The 13,828-nt window shown below is 52.4% G+C and overlaps 1 protein-coding gene across 1 annotated transcript in view; it reads left to right on the top strand.

The window, feature by feature from the left end:
- Positions 1 to 13,828, top strand: part of AHNAK2 (AHNAK nucleoprotein 2) — a 131,719-nt gene that overhangs the window by 98,876 nt on the left and 19,015 nt on the right. The window contains exons 5-9 of the mRNA XM_088058071.1: positions 143 to 232; positions 982 to 1,038; positions 1,640 to 1,781; positions 2,108 to 2,283; positions 3,051 to 13,682. Coding sequence (XP_087914197.1) covers positions 143 to 232; positions 982 to 1,038; positions 1,640 to 1,781; positions 2,108 to 2,283; positions 3,051 to 13,682 — 11,097 coding nt within the window. The remainder of the gene's footprint in view (positions 1 to 142; positions 233 to 981; positions 1,039 to 1,639; positions 1,782 to 2,107; positions 2,284 to 3,050; positions 13,683 to 13,828) is intronic.

Raw genomic sequence — 13,828 nt, 5'->3', positions numbered from 1 at the left:
TTGGCTATTTTTTATCCACCATCACTAATGAACAATTTTTACTCAGAGGGACACTATGCATAACTAGAGAAACACTCCTAAAAAAATAAGTCACTGTTTAATGGTGGATGCTCCTTTACCATCCCTCATGTCTTTTCCACAGGTTAATGAAGTAGCAGTAGAAGACATTCGTCCAAGGCCACAGGGATCCTCTCCAGTTTTTGAGTATCCCATAGAAGAGGACTATTTAAAGGCAAGACATTGAATTTTCATGTAGGCATGGCATTATCAAGTTGATTCAAGAGGCTTTATCTCCCACAAGTAGCAGAGAGTCACATGTCATAGAATGGGACATTATTGCAGCCATTTTGTCTCCCTGTCCCCACCAAAATTGCATCTATGTTCATTGATAGTTTTATTTTCTGCTGGACTTGCTAACCCTGTTCTTGTTTCCTGGCAAGAAAATGCATTTGACTTAATTCTGTGAAGGATACGAGGCAGAGAGCATAAAGAAACTACACTGGTTTTCCTGTTAGAAAACATAATTGGCTTGAATCTACCTAATAAGTATTTCAAAATTACCTATACCTCTAGGTTATTCAGAGTTAGGGATTTAATTACTACAGCCACATTAAGTAGGCAACAATTTGAAATTCAGGCTGAAGTTGAGTAAGTGAAAAAAAAAGTACATTTACAAAATTGAAAGCATGAACAGTATGCTATATTAGGACACAAAAAAGCAATATCTTCAGAAATTTGGTCTCTGACATTCATTTAATGCAAATTTTGGTACAATGAAGGGAGGCCTCAGCATCTAATTTACTACTGAGAATAGTATAGTTAAATCATTCATGTTGTACATTGCATTTGATCCTGATTCTATTCTGTTGCCATTAAAGTCAGCCTCAGTTCTTACTCTAAACCAGGAATTTTAACTGACTTTCATTTTACTTAAGAACACTGTGACTTCTGAACATTAAATAATTAAAAAATATTTTTCAGCTTCAAGAAGAAAACAAAAAACATTCTACAGACAAGTCAAAACAGAGTCATCCACAGGTCAGTCTAAAAGCACTTCATAGTTTCAGGTATGAGCCTTATAAATAGTAGAGTTTGTTATAACACAAAGACGTGAATAGGTGGTCAGAAGAAAGGATAAATGGGTAAAGACTTTGGATTTGTTTTGACCAGGAGCTTCATGAATGGCTGAGTTGTGGCAAAGGCATGAACATTTATTTGTCCTATTTGGGGTTCTTCCATAATTCTTTTTAGAATTCTTTTTTCACCCTTCTCTGATTTGAGTGCAGTACAGCATTAGCTCCCAGTCAGACTTTTCTGGCCCATTGACTTTAATGCGAGTAGTTAACATCTTCACAGAAATATACAATCTTTCAGGCCTAATAGTTTCCATATGTTTCACATTTTAAAATTATAACCTATTTTCCCTATGGCCCTGATCCAACATAACCCTAACACACGTGCTTAATTCTTATTTAGAACAGAATCAAAACCACACTAAGTATATTCTCTATTTTGGATAATCTTTCTTGAGCTATTGAAAATACACCTGAGGAGACTAAAGTCTTTACTGTAGAACAACTTAGAACCCTTTAATACAAATGAATAAAAATGATAAATTCAATTATTTTTCTATCTCTAGGAGACAATGGAAGTGACCCTGAAAACAGAAGTGGAAGCTGGTGCTAGTGGTTTTAGTGTGAAAGGTGGAGGAAATGAAGGAATATTTATTAAAAAAGTACTTAAGGAATCTCCTGCTTCAAAAATATTTAGTCTTAGAGAAGGTACAGTCTGATTTTTTATTTTGTTTTGATTTTATTCTGTATCTTTAAATAATGAGATTTCTAGCTGTGTGATAGCCATCTCTTTAGGTATCAGAAATAGTAGATTTCAAACCCACTAATGTTATCTGTGACCTTAACCTCTCCATATTAATTATTTCTAAGACCACTGGCTTGAACAATAATGAAATGTGATATTTTTTTGTATACCATAAAAAACCTCAGTTTTCACTGGAACAGTGAAAAAAAAAAGCTAAAATGAAAAAAAAAATTGAAAAAACTATAAAAAAACACAAAGTAATTACAATTATGCATTATTCCACTTGCAGGTGATCAGCTTCTAAGTGCCACAATATTTTTTGATAATATCAAATATGAAGATGCACTCAAGATTCTCCAATATTCTGAGCCATACAGAGTCCAATTCAGCCTCAAAAGAAAAATTGCTGTGCAAGAAGATCTAGAACACTCTACAGCTCAGCACAAAAAGGAAAGGATAGGCCAGGTAGATTCTGATTAATTTACGAAGTTTGGGTAACATACTACAGTAATGTGGGGTGTGGAAATAGATCAGAAAACACTTGTGTCTTCTTAAGACTTAGATATGTATTTAAAGTTAGTATCATGAATATTCATGGTTAAAAGAAATCCCACACAATATTTGCAGCTTTTTAAATATCTTTAAGAGACTATAGATTTTACATTAATACACAATCTTGTGTTAGAGTATAAAAATATTCTTTAGCGAGTCAGCATTTTTTTATTGTTAGTTGTCCGCTGATGGAACAGACTTGGGTAATCTCTGTAATACTTCTATTCAGTATGTTCAAAAATGTAAAATATCAGTAAATACTTTTATCCACAGGTCCTTCTTAAGATTTTATATAACCACTGATATTTTGATAGACCTATGATCTCTTCATATGTTTTCATCAATTTAAAAATTTTTTTTCCTCATATATGTATATATAAATACTATATATAACATATATTTGTACAGACATCTATAGATATATATATATAGAAACCTCTGTTTACTGCAGTGTTTTGCAAGGAATCAAAATCTTCAGAAATCCATATAATACAGCCCATTTATTTTACATAATTTCTGCTTGACAATGCATATTTGTATAATCTTCAGGAATTTTCTTATATAACAAGTGGATACAAGTAATAAGAAGAACATTTTTCTACTATTTTATAGTATGTTTTTTCTTTTCTGTTGCACCTATATTTAAGTTACTTGTAATCTTCTGACTACTATTCTTTTAGGAAAAAGAACTCAGTGACAGCATTCCTGAAGAAACACCGCATGTTTCAGGAAAAGACATTTCAGAAGAAGACAAGGAAACATTAATTGTAAGCCAAAGGCTGGGAAGAAGTAAGAGACCTAAAAAAGATAGATTATCATGGCCGAAATTTCAAACAATCAAAAATAAAAAGATATTGAGGCACAGAAGATCTCATAGTACATCAGATGCATATGAGCCTGCTATACAGGATATTTCCCCTACAAGCACAGACACAGAGTGTCAATTTCCACAAGAAGTCCATACCAAAGAGAAGAAAGGAAGCCAAAGGAAGCTGAAGTTCCCTAGCATTGGATTCAGAATGCACAGATCCAAACCAGAACCCCAAGAGAAGCAAAAAAAAGAAATAAAAACTACACTGATATCTGAAAGAGAAAACATACATAAAGATGATATAAGCCTGGAAAATCCTGAAATCTTAACTCTTGAATACACCACATCTTCTGCTTATGAAATGAAAACAGGGGAGAGATATGAAACTTTAACAAAAGACTTAAAAGAGATGAAAAATGGCATTCCGTCTCAAGTAAAACAATGCCCTGAGGTTGAAATAAGCATTAAAAAAGAAAAAGACAAGGAAGCAACATCAAAATTTAGTGTACCTGAAGTACCAGACATAACAATAGAGATACCAAAGCCCAGCTTAGAAACACCTGATCTGAAAGTAAGCCCAACTAAAAAGTCACCACAAGCCTCATCAAAATCCCGAAAAAAGAAACAGAAAGGAACAGCAGATAAAAAAGACGAAGAAAGTGGAATTAACACAGACTTGAAGGGTCACACAGCTAAAGGGTCTGTACAGGTAAAAGGCCTAGAAATAGGTACTGCTAAAGCAGAATTACAGACATCTGACACACTGGAAAGAGGAGAAAATCAAGCAGAAGAGGACATACAGATAGTAAATATTCAGAAAATAAATTATGGAATTTCAATGCCCAAAAGAAAAGACACAGAGATTGACGCCACCAAACAGGGAGGTGATGATCCACAATCATTACCAGACAAAACAGCTGATATGACTTCAGAGGACAGCAAGAATTTCGGTGTGAAATCTCTTATGCCAGATGCAGAATCAGAAGTGTCTACTTGGAAAATACAAATGCCATCATTCAAAGTGGCGAAAACACCAAAAGCTGATATGAAAATAGTAAGAGAAGAAAGCAGAGAGGACAGAGAAGATAGGGTAAAAAGGGAAGGAATAGAGGAAGATGGCATGCCCACAAATGATAAAGCCTTAAATGTAGAAATTGGAATGAAGACAGGAGAAAAAGATACAGAGGGGAAAGAAAGCAAATTCAGATTGCCAAAATTAAAATTTCCTACCTTTACCTGGTCAACTACAAAGGAAGAAACAGCCCAAGCTGAAGCACAGATAAGTGAAAGGGAAGTAAAAGTGATAACCCTAGGATATGCAGAAGGGCTTCAGCTCAGTGGAACAACAGAAGAAATAACAGTTCCAAATGCTGAAATACAAGAAGGCATATCCAAAGGACAACAAGATCAGGATGACATAAACCAAAAGAAAAAAGGCAAATTGACAAGTCCAAAAAAAACAACATTGAAATCTTCTACAATAAAAATTAACACCGAAGACACAAAGGGAAAAATACCGATTACGAAAAATGATACAGAAATGCAGAACAGCGAAATCAATAAAAAATCAAAATATGAAATATCAGAAGGTACAAAATCAGACATCCAACTTGGCAAGGTGCACATCAGCCTGCCCTCTGCCGATGTCACCCTTCCACAGGCCAGTGTTGACTTGCAGGCACCTGAGGCCACCCTTAGTGTGGAAGGAGAAGCCAAAGTCCCAGAGAAGGAGGCCACCAAGACCAAGGACGGCAAGTTCAAGATGCCCAAGTTCGGCATGCCTTCCTTTGGCTGGTCCAGCAGCAGAGAGGCCAAGGGCACTGTGGCCGCCGAGGTAGATGTCAGTCTCAAGGAGCCTGAAGTGACGGTGCCCTCGGCAGCCGCCGAAGCGGACGTGACACTGCCCTCAGCGGACATCCAAGCGCCCGGCGTGGAGGCGACGGTCGAGACCGTGGCTGTAGCAGCAGAGGGCGAGAAAGGCCGATTCAAGATACCCGACGTCAAGATGCCCAGCGTCAAGCTGCCCAAAGTCAAAGGTCCCCAGGCGCAGATCAGCCTGCCCAAGGCTGAGGTTTCCTTGCCCAAAGGCCAGGAGGGTGAAGTCACCCTTCAAGGCCTCGAGGCCGAAGCCAGCCTGGAGGTGGCTGCTGGCAAAGCTGAGGGAGGCGGCATGAAAATACACATGCCCAAAGTCAAGGTGCCCAGCGTGGTCTTCTCCAAGCCCACTGTCAAATCTCCCAAACTGGATGCAGACGTTGGCCTCCCACAGGCAGAGCTCAAGGCCACCGATGCTGACGTCAGCATCGCGGCCCCCGACATCAAGCTGCCCTCTGTCCAAGGCTCCCTTGAGCTCCAGGCGCCCGACGTAGACCTCAAAGCGCCCTGCGCCGAAGGCAAGCTCGAGCTGGAAGGTACCGGCTTGAAAGGCAAACTCAAGATGCCCAAATTTGACAAGCCCAAATTCTCAGTCTCCTCCCCCAAGGCCGAGTTGCCCGCAGCCGAGATCAGCGTGCCCAGCGCAGAGGTCGACCTCCCCTCTGCCAGCGTGACAGCCGCAGGAGAGGGCCCGGGGCTGGGTGTCAAAGCCGACGTCCCCGGTGCCAAGACGGAAGGCGCTGGCTGGAAGCTGGAGAAGCCCTCCCTCAAGATGCCCAAAGCTGACATCAAAGCTCCCAAGGTGGACGTCAGCCTGCCCTCCGTCGACGTCACCCTTCCACAGGCCAGCATTGACCTGCAGGCGCCTGAGGCCACCCTTAGTGTGGAAGGAGAAGCCAAAGTCCCAGAGAAGGAGGCCACCAAGACCAAGGACGGCAAGTTCAAGATGCCCAAGTTCGGCATGCCTTCCTTTGGCTGGTCCAGCAGCAGAGAGGCCAAGGGCACTGTGGCCGCCGAGGTAGATGTCAGTCTCAAGGAGCCTGAAGTGACGGTGCCCTCGGCAGCCGCCGAAGCGGACGTGACGCTGCCCTCAGCGGACATCCAAGCGCCCGGCGTGGAGGCGATGGTCGAGACCGTGGCTGTAGCAGCAGAGGGCGAGAAAGGCCGATTCAAGATGCCCGACGTCAAGATGCCCAGCGTCAAGCTGCCCAAAGTCAAAGGTCCCCAGGCGCAGATCAGCCTGCCCAAGGCTGAGGTTTCCTTGCCCAAAAGCCAGGAGGGTGAAGTCACCCTTCAAGGCCCCGAGGCCGAAGCCAGCCTGGAGGTGGCTGCTGGCAAAGCTGAGGGAGGCGGCATGAAAATACACATGCCCAAAGTCAAGGTGCCCAGCGTGGTCTTCTCCAAGCCCACTGTCAAATCTCCCAAACTGGATGCAGACGTTGGCCTCCCACAGGCAGAGCTCAAGGCCACCGATGCTGACGTCAGCATCGCGGCCCCCGACATCAAGCTGCCCTCTGTCCAAGGCTCCCTTGAGCTCCAGGCGCCCGACGTAGACCTCAAAGCGCCCTGCGCCGAAGGCAAGCTCGAGCTGGAAGGTACCGGCTTGAAAGGCAAACTCAAGATGCCCAAATTTGACAAGCCCAAATTCTCAGTCTCCTCCCCCAAGGCCGAGTTGCCCGCAGCCGAGATCAGCGTACCCAGCGCAGAGGTCGACCTCCCCTCTGCCAGCGTGACAGCCGCAGGAGAGGGCCCGGGGCTGGGTGTCAAAGCCGATGTCCCCGGTGCCAAGACGGAAGGCGCTGGCTGGAAGCTGGAGAAGCCCTCCCTCAAGATGCCCAAAGCTGACATCAAAGCTCCCAAGGTGGACGTCAGCCTGCCCTCCGTCGACGTCACCCTTCCACAGGCCAGCATTGACCTGCAGGCGCCTGAGGCCACCCTTAGTGTGGAAGGAGAAGCCAAAGTCCCAGAGAAGGAGGCCACCAAGACCAAGGACGGCAAGTTCAAGATGCCCAAGTTCGGCATGCCTTCCTTTGGCTGGTCCAGCAGCAGAGAGGCCAAGGGCACTGTGGCCGCCGAGGTAGATGTCAGTCTCAAGGAGCCTGAAGTGACGGTGCCCTCGGCAGCCGCCGAAGCGGACGTGACGCTGCCCTCAGCGGACATCCAAGCGCCCGGCGTGGAGGCGACGGTCGAGACCGTGGCTGTAGCAGCAGAGGGCGAGAAAGGCCGATTCAAGATGCCCGACGTCAAGATGCCCAGCGTCAAGCTGCCCAAAGTCAAAGGTCCCCAGGCGCAGATCAGCCTGCCCAAGGCTGAGGTTTCCTTGCCCAAAAGCCAGGAGGGTGAAGTCACCCTTCAAGGCCCCGAGGCCGAAGCCAGCCTGGAGGTGGCTGCTGGCAAAGCTGAGGGAGGCGGCATGAAAATACACATGCCCAAAGTCAAGGTGCCCAGCGTGGTCTTCTCCAAGCCCACTGTCAAATCTCCCAAACTGGATGCAGACGTTGGCCTCCCACAGGCAGAGCTCAAGGCCACCGATGCTGACGTCAGCATCGCGGCCCCCGACATCAAGCTGCCCTCTGTCCAAGGCTCCCTCGAGCTCCAGGCGCCCGACGTAGACCTCAAAGCGCCCTGCGCCGAAGGCAAGCTCGAGCTGGAAGGTACCGGCTTGAAAGGCAAACTCAAGATGCCCAAATTTGACAAGCCCAAATTCTCAGTCTCCTCCCCCAAGGCCGAGTTGCCCGCAGCCGAGATCAGCGTGCCCAGCGCAGAGGTCGACCTCCCCTCTGCCAGCGTGACAGCCGCAGGAGAGGGCCCGGGGCTGGGTGTCAAAGCCGACGTCCCCGGTGCCAAGACGGAAGGCGCTGGCTGGAAGCTGGAGAAGCCCTCCCTCAAGATGCCCAAAGCTGACATCAAAGCTCCCAAGGTGGACGTCAGCCTGCCCTCCGTCGACGTCACCCTTCCACAGGCCAGCATTGACCTGCAGGCGCCTGAGGCCACCCTTAGTGTGGAAGGAGAAGCCAAAGTCCCAGAGAAGGAGGCCACCAAGACCAAGGACGGCAAGTTCAAGATGCCCAAGTTCGGCATGCCTTCCTTTGGCTGGTCCAGCAGCAGAGAGGCCAAGGGCACTGTGGCCGCCGAGGTAGATGTCAGTCTCAAGGAGCCTGAAGTGACGGTGCCCTCGGCAGCCGCCGAAGCGGACGTGACGCTGCCCTCAGCGGACATCCAAGCGCCCGGCGTGGAGGCGACGGTCGAGACCGTGGCTGTAGCAGCAGAGGGCGAGAAAGGCCGATTCAAGATGCCCGACGTCAAGATGCCCAGCGTCAAGCTGCCCAAAGTCAAAGGTCCCCAGGCGCAGATCAGCCTGCCCAAGGCTGAGGTTTCCTTGCCCAAAAGCCAGGAGGGTGAAGTCACCCTTCAAGGCCCCGAGGCCGAAGCCAGCCTGGAGGTGGCTGCTGGCAAAGCTGAGGGAGGCGGCATGAAAATACACATGCCCAAAGTCAAGGTGCCCAGCGTGGTCTTCTCCAAGCCCACTGTCAAATCTCCCAAACTGGATGCAGACGTTGGCCTCCCACAGGCAGAGCTCAAGGCCACCGATGCTGACGTCAGCATCGCGGCCCCCGACATCAAGCTGCCCTCTGTCCAAGGCTCCCTTGAGCTCCAGGCGCCCGACGTAGACCTCAAAGCGCCCTGCGCCGAAGGCAAGCTCGAGCTGGAAGGTACCGGCTTGAAAGGCAAACTCAAGATGCCCAAATTTGACAAGCCCAAATTCTCAGTCTCCTCCCCCAAGGCCGAGTTGCCCGCAGCCGAGATCAGCGTACCCAGCGCAGAGGTCGACCTCCCCTCTGCCAGCGTGACAGCCGCAGGAGAGGGCCCGGGGCTGGGTGTCAAAGCCGATGTCCCCGGTGCCAAGACGGAAGGCGCTGGCTGGAAGCTGGAGAAGCCCTCCCTCAAGATGCCCAAAGCTGACATCAAAGCTCCCAAGGTGGACGTCAGCCTGCCCTCCGTCGACGTCACCCTTCCACAGGCCAGCATTGACCTGCAGGCGCCTGAGGCCACCCTTAGTGTGGAAGGAGAAGCCAAAGTCCCAGAGAAGGAGGCCACCAAGACCAAGGATGGCAAGTTCAAGATGCCCAAGTTCGGCATGCCTTCCTTTGGCTGGTCCAGCAGCAGAGAGGCCAAGGGCACTGTGGCCGCCGAGGTAGATGTCAGTCTCAAGGAGCCTGAAGTGACGGTGCCCTCGGCAGTCGCCGAAGCGGACGTGACGCTGCCCTCAGCGGACATCCAAGCGCCCGGCGTGGAGGCGACGGTCGAGACCGTGGCTGTAGCAGCAGAGGGCGAGAAAGGCCGATTCAAGATGCCCGACGTCAAGATGCCCAGCGTCAAGCTGCCCAAAGTCAAAGGTCCCCAGGCGCAGATCAGCCTGCCCAAGGCTGAGGTTTCCTTGCCCAAAAGCCAGGAGGGTGAAGTCACCCTTCAAGGCCCCGAGGCCGAAGCCAGCCTGGAGGTGGCTGCTGGCAAAGCTGAGGGAGGCGGCATGAAAATACACATGCCCAAAGTCAAGGTGCCCAGCGTGGTCTTCTCCAAGCCCACTGTCAAATCTCCCAAACTGGATGCAGACGTTGGCCTCCCACAGGCAGAGCTCAAGGCCACCGATGCTGACGTCAGCATCGCGGCCCCCGACATCAAGCTGCCCTCTGTCCAAGGCTCCCTCGAGCTCCAGGCGCCCGACGTAGACCTCAAAGCGCCCTGCGCCGAAGGCAAGCTCGAGCTGGAAGGTACCGGCTTGAAAGGCAAACTCAAGATGCCCAAATTTGACAAGCCCAAATTCTCAGTCTCCTCCCCCAAGGCCGAGTTGCCCGCAGCCGAGATCAGCGTGCCCAGCGCAGAGGTCGACCTCCCCTCTGCCAGCGTGACAGCCGCAGGAGAGGGCCCGGGGCTGGGTGTCAAAGCCGACGTCCCCGGTGCCAAGACGGAAGGCGCTGGCTGGAAGCTGGAGAAGCCCTCCCTCAAGATGCCCAAAGCTGACATCAAAGCTCCCAAGGTGGACGTCAGCCTGCCCTCCGTCGACGTCACCCTTCCACAGGCCAGCATTGACCTGCAGGCGCCTGAGGCCACCCTTAGTGTGGAAGGAGAAGCCAAAGTCCCAGAGAAGGAGGCCACCAAGACCAAGGACGGCAAGTTCAAGATGCCCAAGTTCGGCATGCCTTCCTTTGGCTGGTCCAGCAGCAGAGAGGCCAAGGGCACTGTGGCCGCCGAGGTAGATGTCAGTCTCAAGGAGCCTGAAGTGACGGTGCCCTCGGCAGCCGCCGAAGCGGACGTGACGCTGCCCTCAGCGGACATCCAAGCGCCCGGCGTGGAGGCGACGGTCGAGACCGTGGCTGTAGCAGCAGAGGGCGAGAAAGGCCGATTCAAGATGCCCGACGTCAAGATGCCCAGCGTCAAGCTGCCCAAAGTCAAAGGTCCCCAGGCGCAGATCAGCCTGCCCAAGGCTGAGGTTTCCTTGCCCAAAAGCCAGGAGGGTGAAGTCACCCTTCAAGGCCCCGAGGCCGAAGCCAGCCTGGAGGTGGCTGCTGGCAAAGCTGAGGGAGGCGGCATGAAAATACACATGCCCAAAGTCAAGGTGCCCAGCGTGGTCTTCTCCAAGCCCACTGTCAAATCTCCCAAACTGGATGCAGACGTTGGCCTCCCACAGGCAGAGCTCAAGGCCACCGATGCTGACGTCAGCATCGCGGCCCCCGACATCAAGCTGCCCTCTGTCCAAGGCTCCCTTGAGCTCCAGGCGCCCGACGTAGACCTCAAAGCGCCCTGCGCCGAAGGCAAGCTCGAGCTGGAAGGTACCGGCTTGAAAGGCAAACTCAAGATGCCCAAATTTGACAAGCCCAAATTCTCAGTCTCCTCCCCCAAGGCCGAGTTGCCCGCAGCCGAGATCAGCGTGCCCAGCGCAGAGGTCGACCTCCCCTCTGCCAGCGTGACAGCCGCAGGAGAGGGCCCGGGGCTGGGTGTCAAAGCCGACGTCCCCGGTGCCAAGACGGAAGGCGCTGGCTGGAAGCTGGAGAAGCCCTCCCTCAAGATGCCCAAAGCTGACATCAAAGCTCCCAAGGTGGACGTCAGCCTGCCCTCCGTCGACGTCACCCTTCCACAGGCCAGCATTGACCTGCAGGCGCCTGAGGCCACCCTTAGTGTGGAAGGAGAAGCCAAAGTCCCAGAGAAGGAGGCCACCAAGACCAAGGACGGCAAGTTCAAGATGCCCAAGTTCGGCATGCCTTCCTTTGGCTGGTCCAGCAGCAGAGAGGCCAAGGGCACTGTGGCCGCCGAGGTAGATGTCAGTCTCAAGGAGCCTGAAGTGACGGTGCCCTCGGCAGCCGCCGAAGCGGACGTGACGCTGCTCTCAGCGGACATCCAAGCGCCCGGCGTGGAGGCGACGGTCGAGACCGTGGCTGTAGCAGCAGAGGGCGAGAAAGGCCGATTCAAGATGCCCGACGTCAAGATGCCCAGCGTCAAGCTGCCCAAAGTCAAAGGTCCCCAGGCGCAGATCAGCCTGCCCAAGGCTGAGGTTTCCTTGCCCAAAAGCCAGGAGGGTGAAGTCACCCTTCAAGGCCCCGAGGCCGAAGCCAGCCTGGAGGTGGCTGCTGGCAAAGCTGAGGGAGGCGGCATGAAAATACACATGCCCAAAGTCAAGGTGCCCAGCGTGGTCTTCTCCAAGCCCACTGTCAAATCTCCCAAACTGGATGCAGACGTTGGCCTCCCACAGGCAGAGCTCAAGGCCACCGATGCTGACGTCAGCATCGCGGCCCCCGACATCAAGCTGCCCTCTGTCCAAGGCTCCCTCGAGCTCCAGGCGCCCGACGTAGACCTCAAAGCGCCCTGCGCCGAAGGCAAGCTCGAGCTGGAAGGTACCGGCTTGAAAGGCAAACTCAAGATGCCCAAATTTGACAAGCCCAAATTCTCAGTCTCCTCCCCCAAGGCCGAGTTGCCCGCAGCCGAGATCAGCGTGCCCAGCGCAGAGGTCGACCTCCCCTCTGCCAGCGTGACAGCCGCAGGAGAGGGCCCGGGGCTGGGTGTCAAAGCCGACGTCCCCGGTGCCAAGACGGAAGGCGCTGGCTGGAAGCTGGAGAAGCCCTCCCTCAAGATGCCCAAAGCTGACATCAAAGCTCCCAAGGTGGACGTCAGCCTGCCCTCCGTCGACGTCACCCTTCCACAGGCCAGCATTGACCTGCAGGCGCCTGAGGCCACCCTTAGTGTGGAAGGAGAAGCCAAAGTCCCAGAGAAGGAGGCCACCAAGACCAAGGACGGCAAGTTCAAGATGCCCAAGTTCGGCATGCCTTCCTTTGGCTGGTCCAGCAGCAGAGAGGCCAAGGGCACTGTGGCCGCCGAGGTAGATGTCAGTCTCAAGGAGCCTGAAGTGACGGTGCCCTCGGCAGCCGCCGAAGCGGACGTGACGCTGCCCTCAGCGGACATCCAAGCGCCCGGCGTGGAGGCGACGGTCGAGACCGTGGCTGTAGCAGCAGAGGGCGAGAAAGGCCGATTCAAGATGCCCGACGTCAAGATGCCCAGCGTCAAGCTGCCCAAAGTCAAAGGTCCCCAGGCGCAGATCAGCCTGCCCAAGGCTGAGGTTTCCTTGCCCAAAAGCCAGGAGGGTGAAGTCACCCTTCAAGGCCCCGAGGCCGAAGCCAGCCTGGAGGTGGCTGCTGGCAAAGCTGAGGGAGGCGGCATGAAAATACACATGCCCAAAGTCAAGGTGCCCAGCGTGGTCTTCTCCAAGCCCACTGTCAAATCTCCCAAACTGGATGCAGACGTTGGCCTCCCACAGGCAGAGCTCAAGGCCACCGATGCTGACGTCAGCATCGCGGCCCCCGACATCAAGCTGCCCTCTGTCCAAGGCTCCCTCGAGCTCCAGGCGCCCGACGTAGACCTCAAAGCGCCCTGCGCCGAAGGCAAGCTCGAGCTGGAAGGTACCGGCTTGAAAGGCAAACTCAAGATGCCCAAATTTGACAAGCCCAAATTCTCAGTCTCCTCCCCCAAGGCCGAGTTGCCCGCAGCCGAGATCAGCGTGCCCAGCGCAGAGGTCGACCTCCCCTCTGCCAGCGTGACAGCCGCAGGAGAGGGCCCGGGGCTGGGTGTCAAAGCCGACGTCCCCGGTGCCAAGACGGAAGGCGCTGGCTGGAAGCTGGAGAAGCCCTCCCTCAAGATGCCCAAAGCTGACATCAAAGCTCCCAAGGTGGACGTCAGCCTGCCCTCCGTCGACGTCACCCTTCCACAGGCCAGCATTGACCTGCAGGCACCTGAGGCCACCCTTAGTGTGGAAGGAGAAGCCAAAGTCCCAGAGAAGGAGGCCACCAAGACCAAGGACGGCAAGTTCAAGATGCCCAAGTTCGGCATGCCTTCCTTTGGCTGGTCCAGCAGCAGAGAGGCCAAGGGCACTGTGGCCGCCGAGGTAGATGTCAGTCTCAAGGAGCCTGAAGTGACGGTGCCCTCGGCAGCCGCCGAAGCGGACGTGACGCTGCCCTCAGCGGACATCCAAGCGCCCGGCGTGGAGGCGACGGTCGAGACCGTGGCTGTAGCAGCAGAGGGCGAGAAAGGCCGATTCAAGATGCCCGACGTCAAGATGCCCAGCGTCAAGCTGCCCAAAGTCAAAGGTCCCCAGGCGCAGATCAGCCTGCCCAAGGCTGAGGTTTCCTTGCCCAAAAGCCAGGAGGGTGAAGTCACCCTTCAAGGCCCCGAGGCCGAAGCCAGCCTGGAGGTGGCTGCTGGCAAAGCTGAGGGAGGCGGCATGAA

The sequence above is a fragment of the Pseudopodoces humilis genome, chromosome 7 (genome assembly GCF_049639895.1).
Source record: "Pseudopodoces humilis isolate 2021_Gansu_Grassland_sample_001 chromosome 7, ASM4963989v1, whole genome shotgun sequence".
NCBI classification, from domain to species: Eukaryota; Metazoa; Chordata; class Aves; order Passeriformes; family Paridae; genus Pseudopodoces; species Pseudopodoces humilis.
This window is presented reverse-complemented; position numbering and strand designations above follow the sequence as displayed.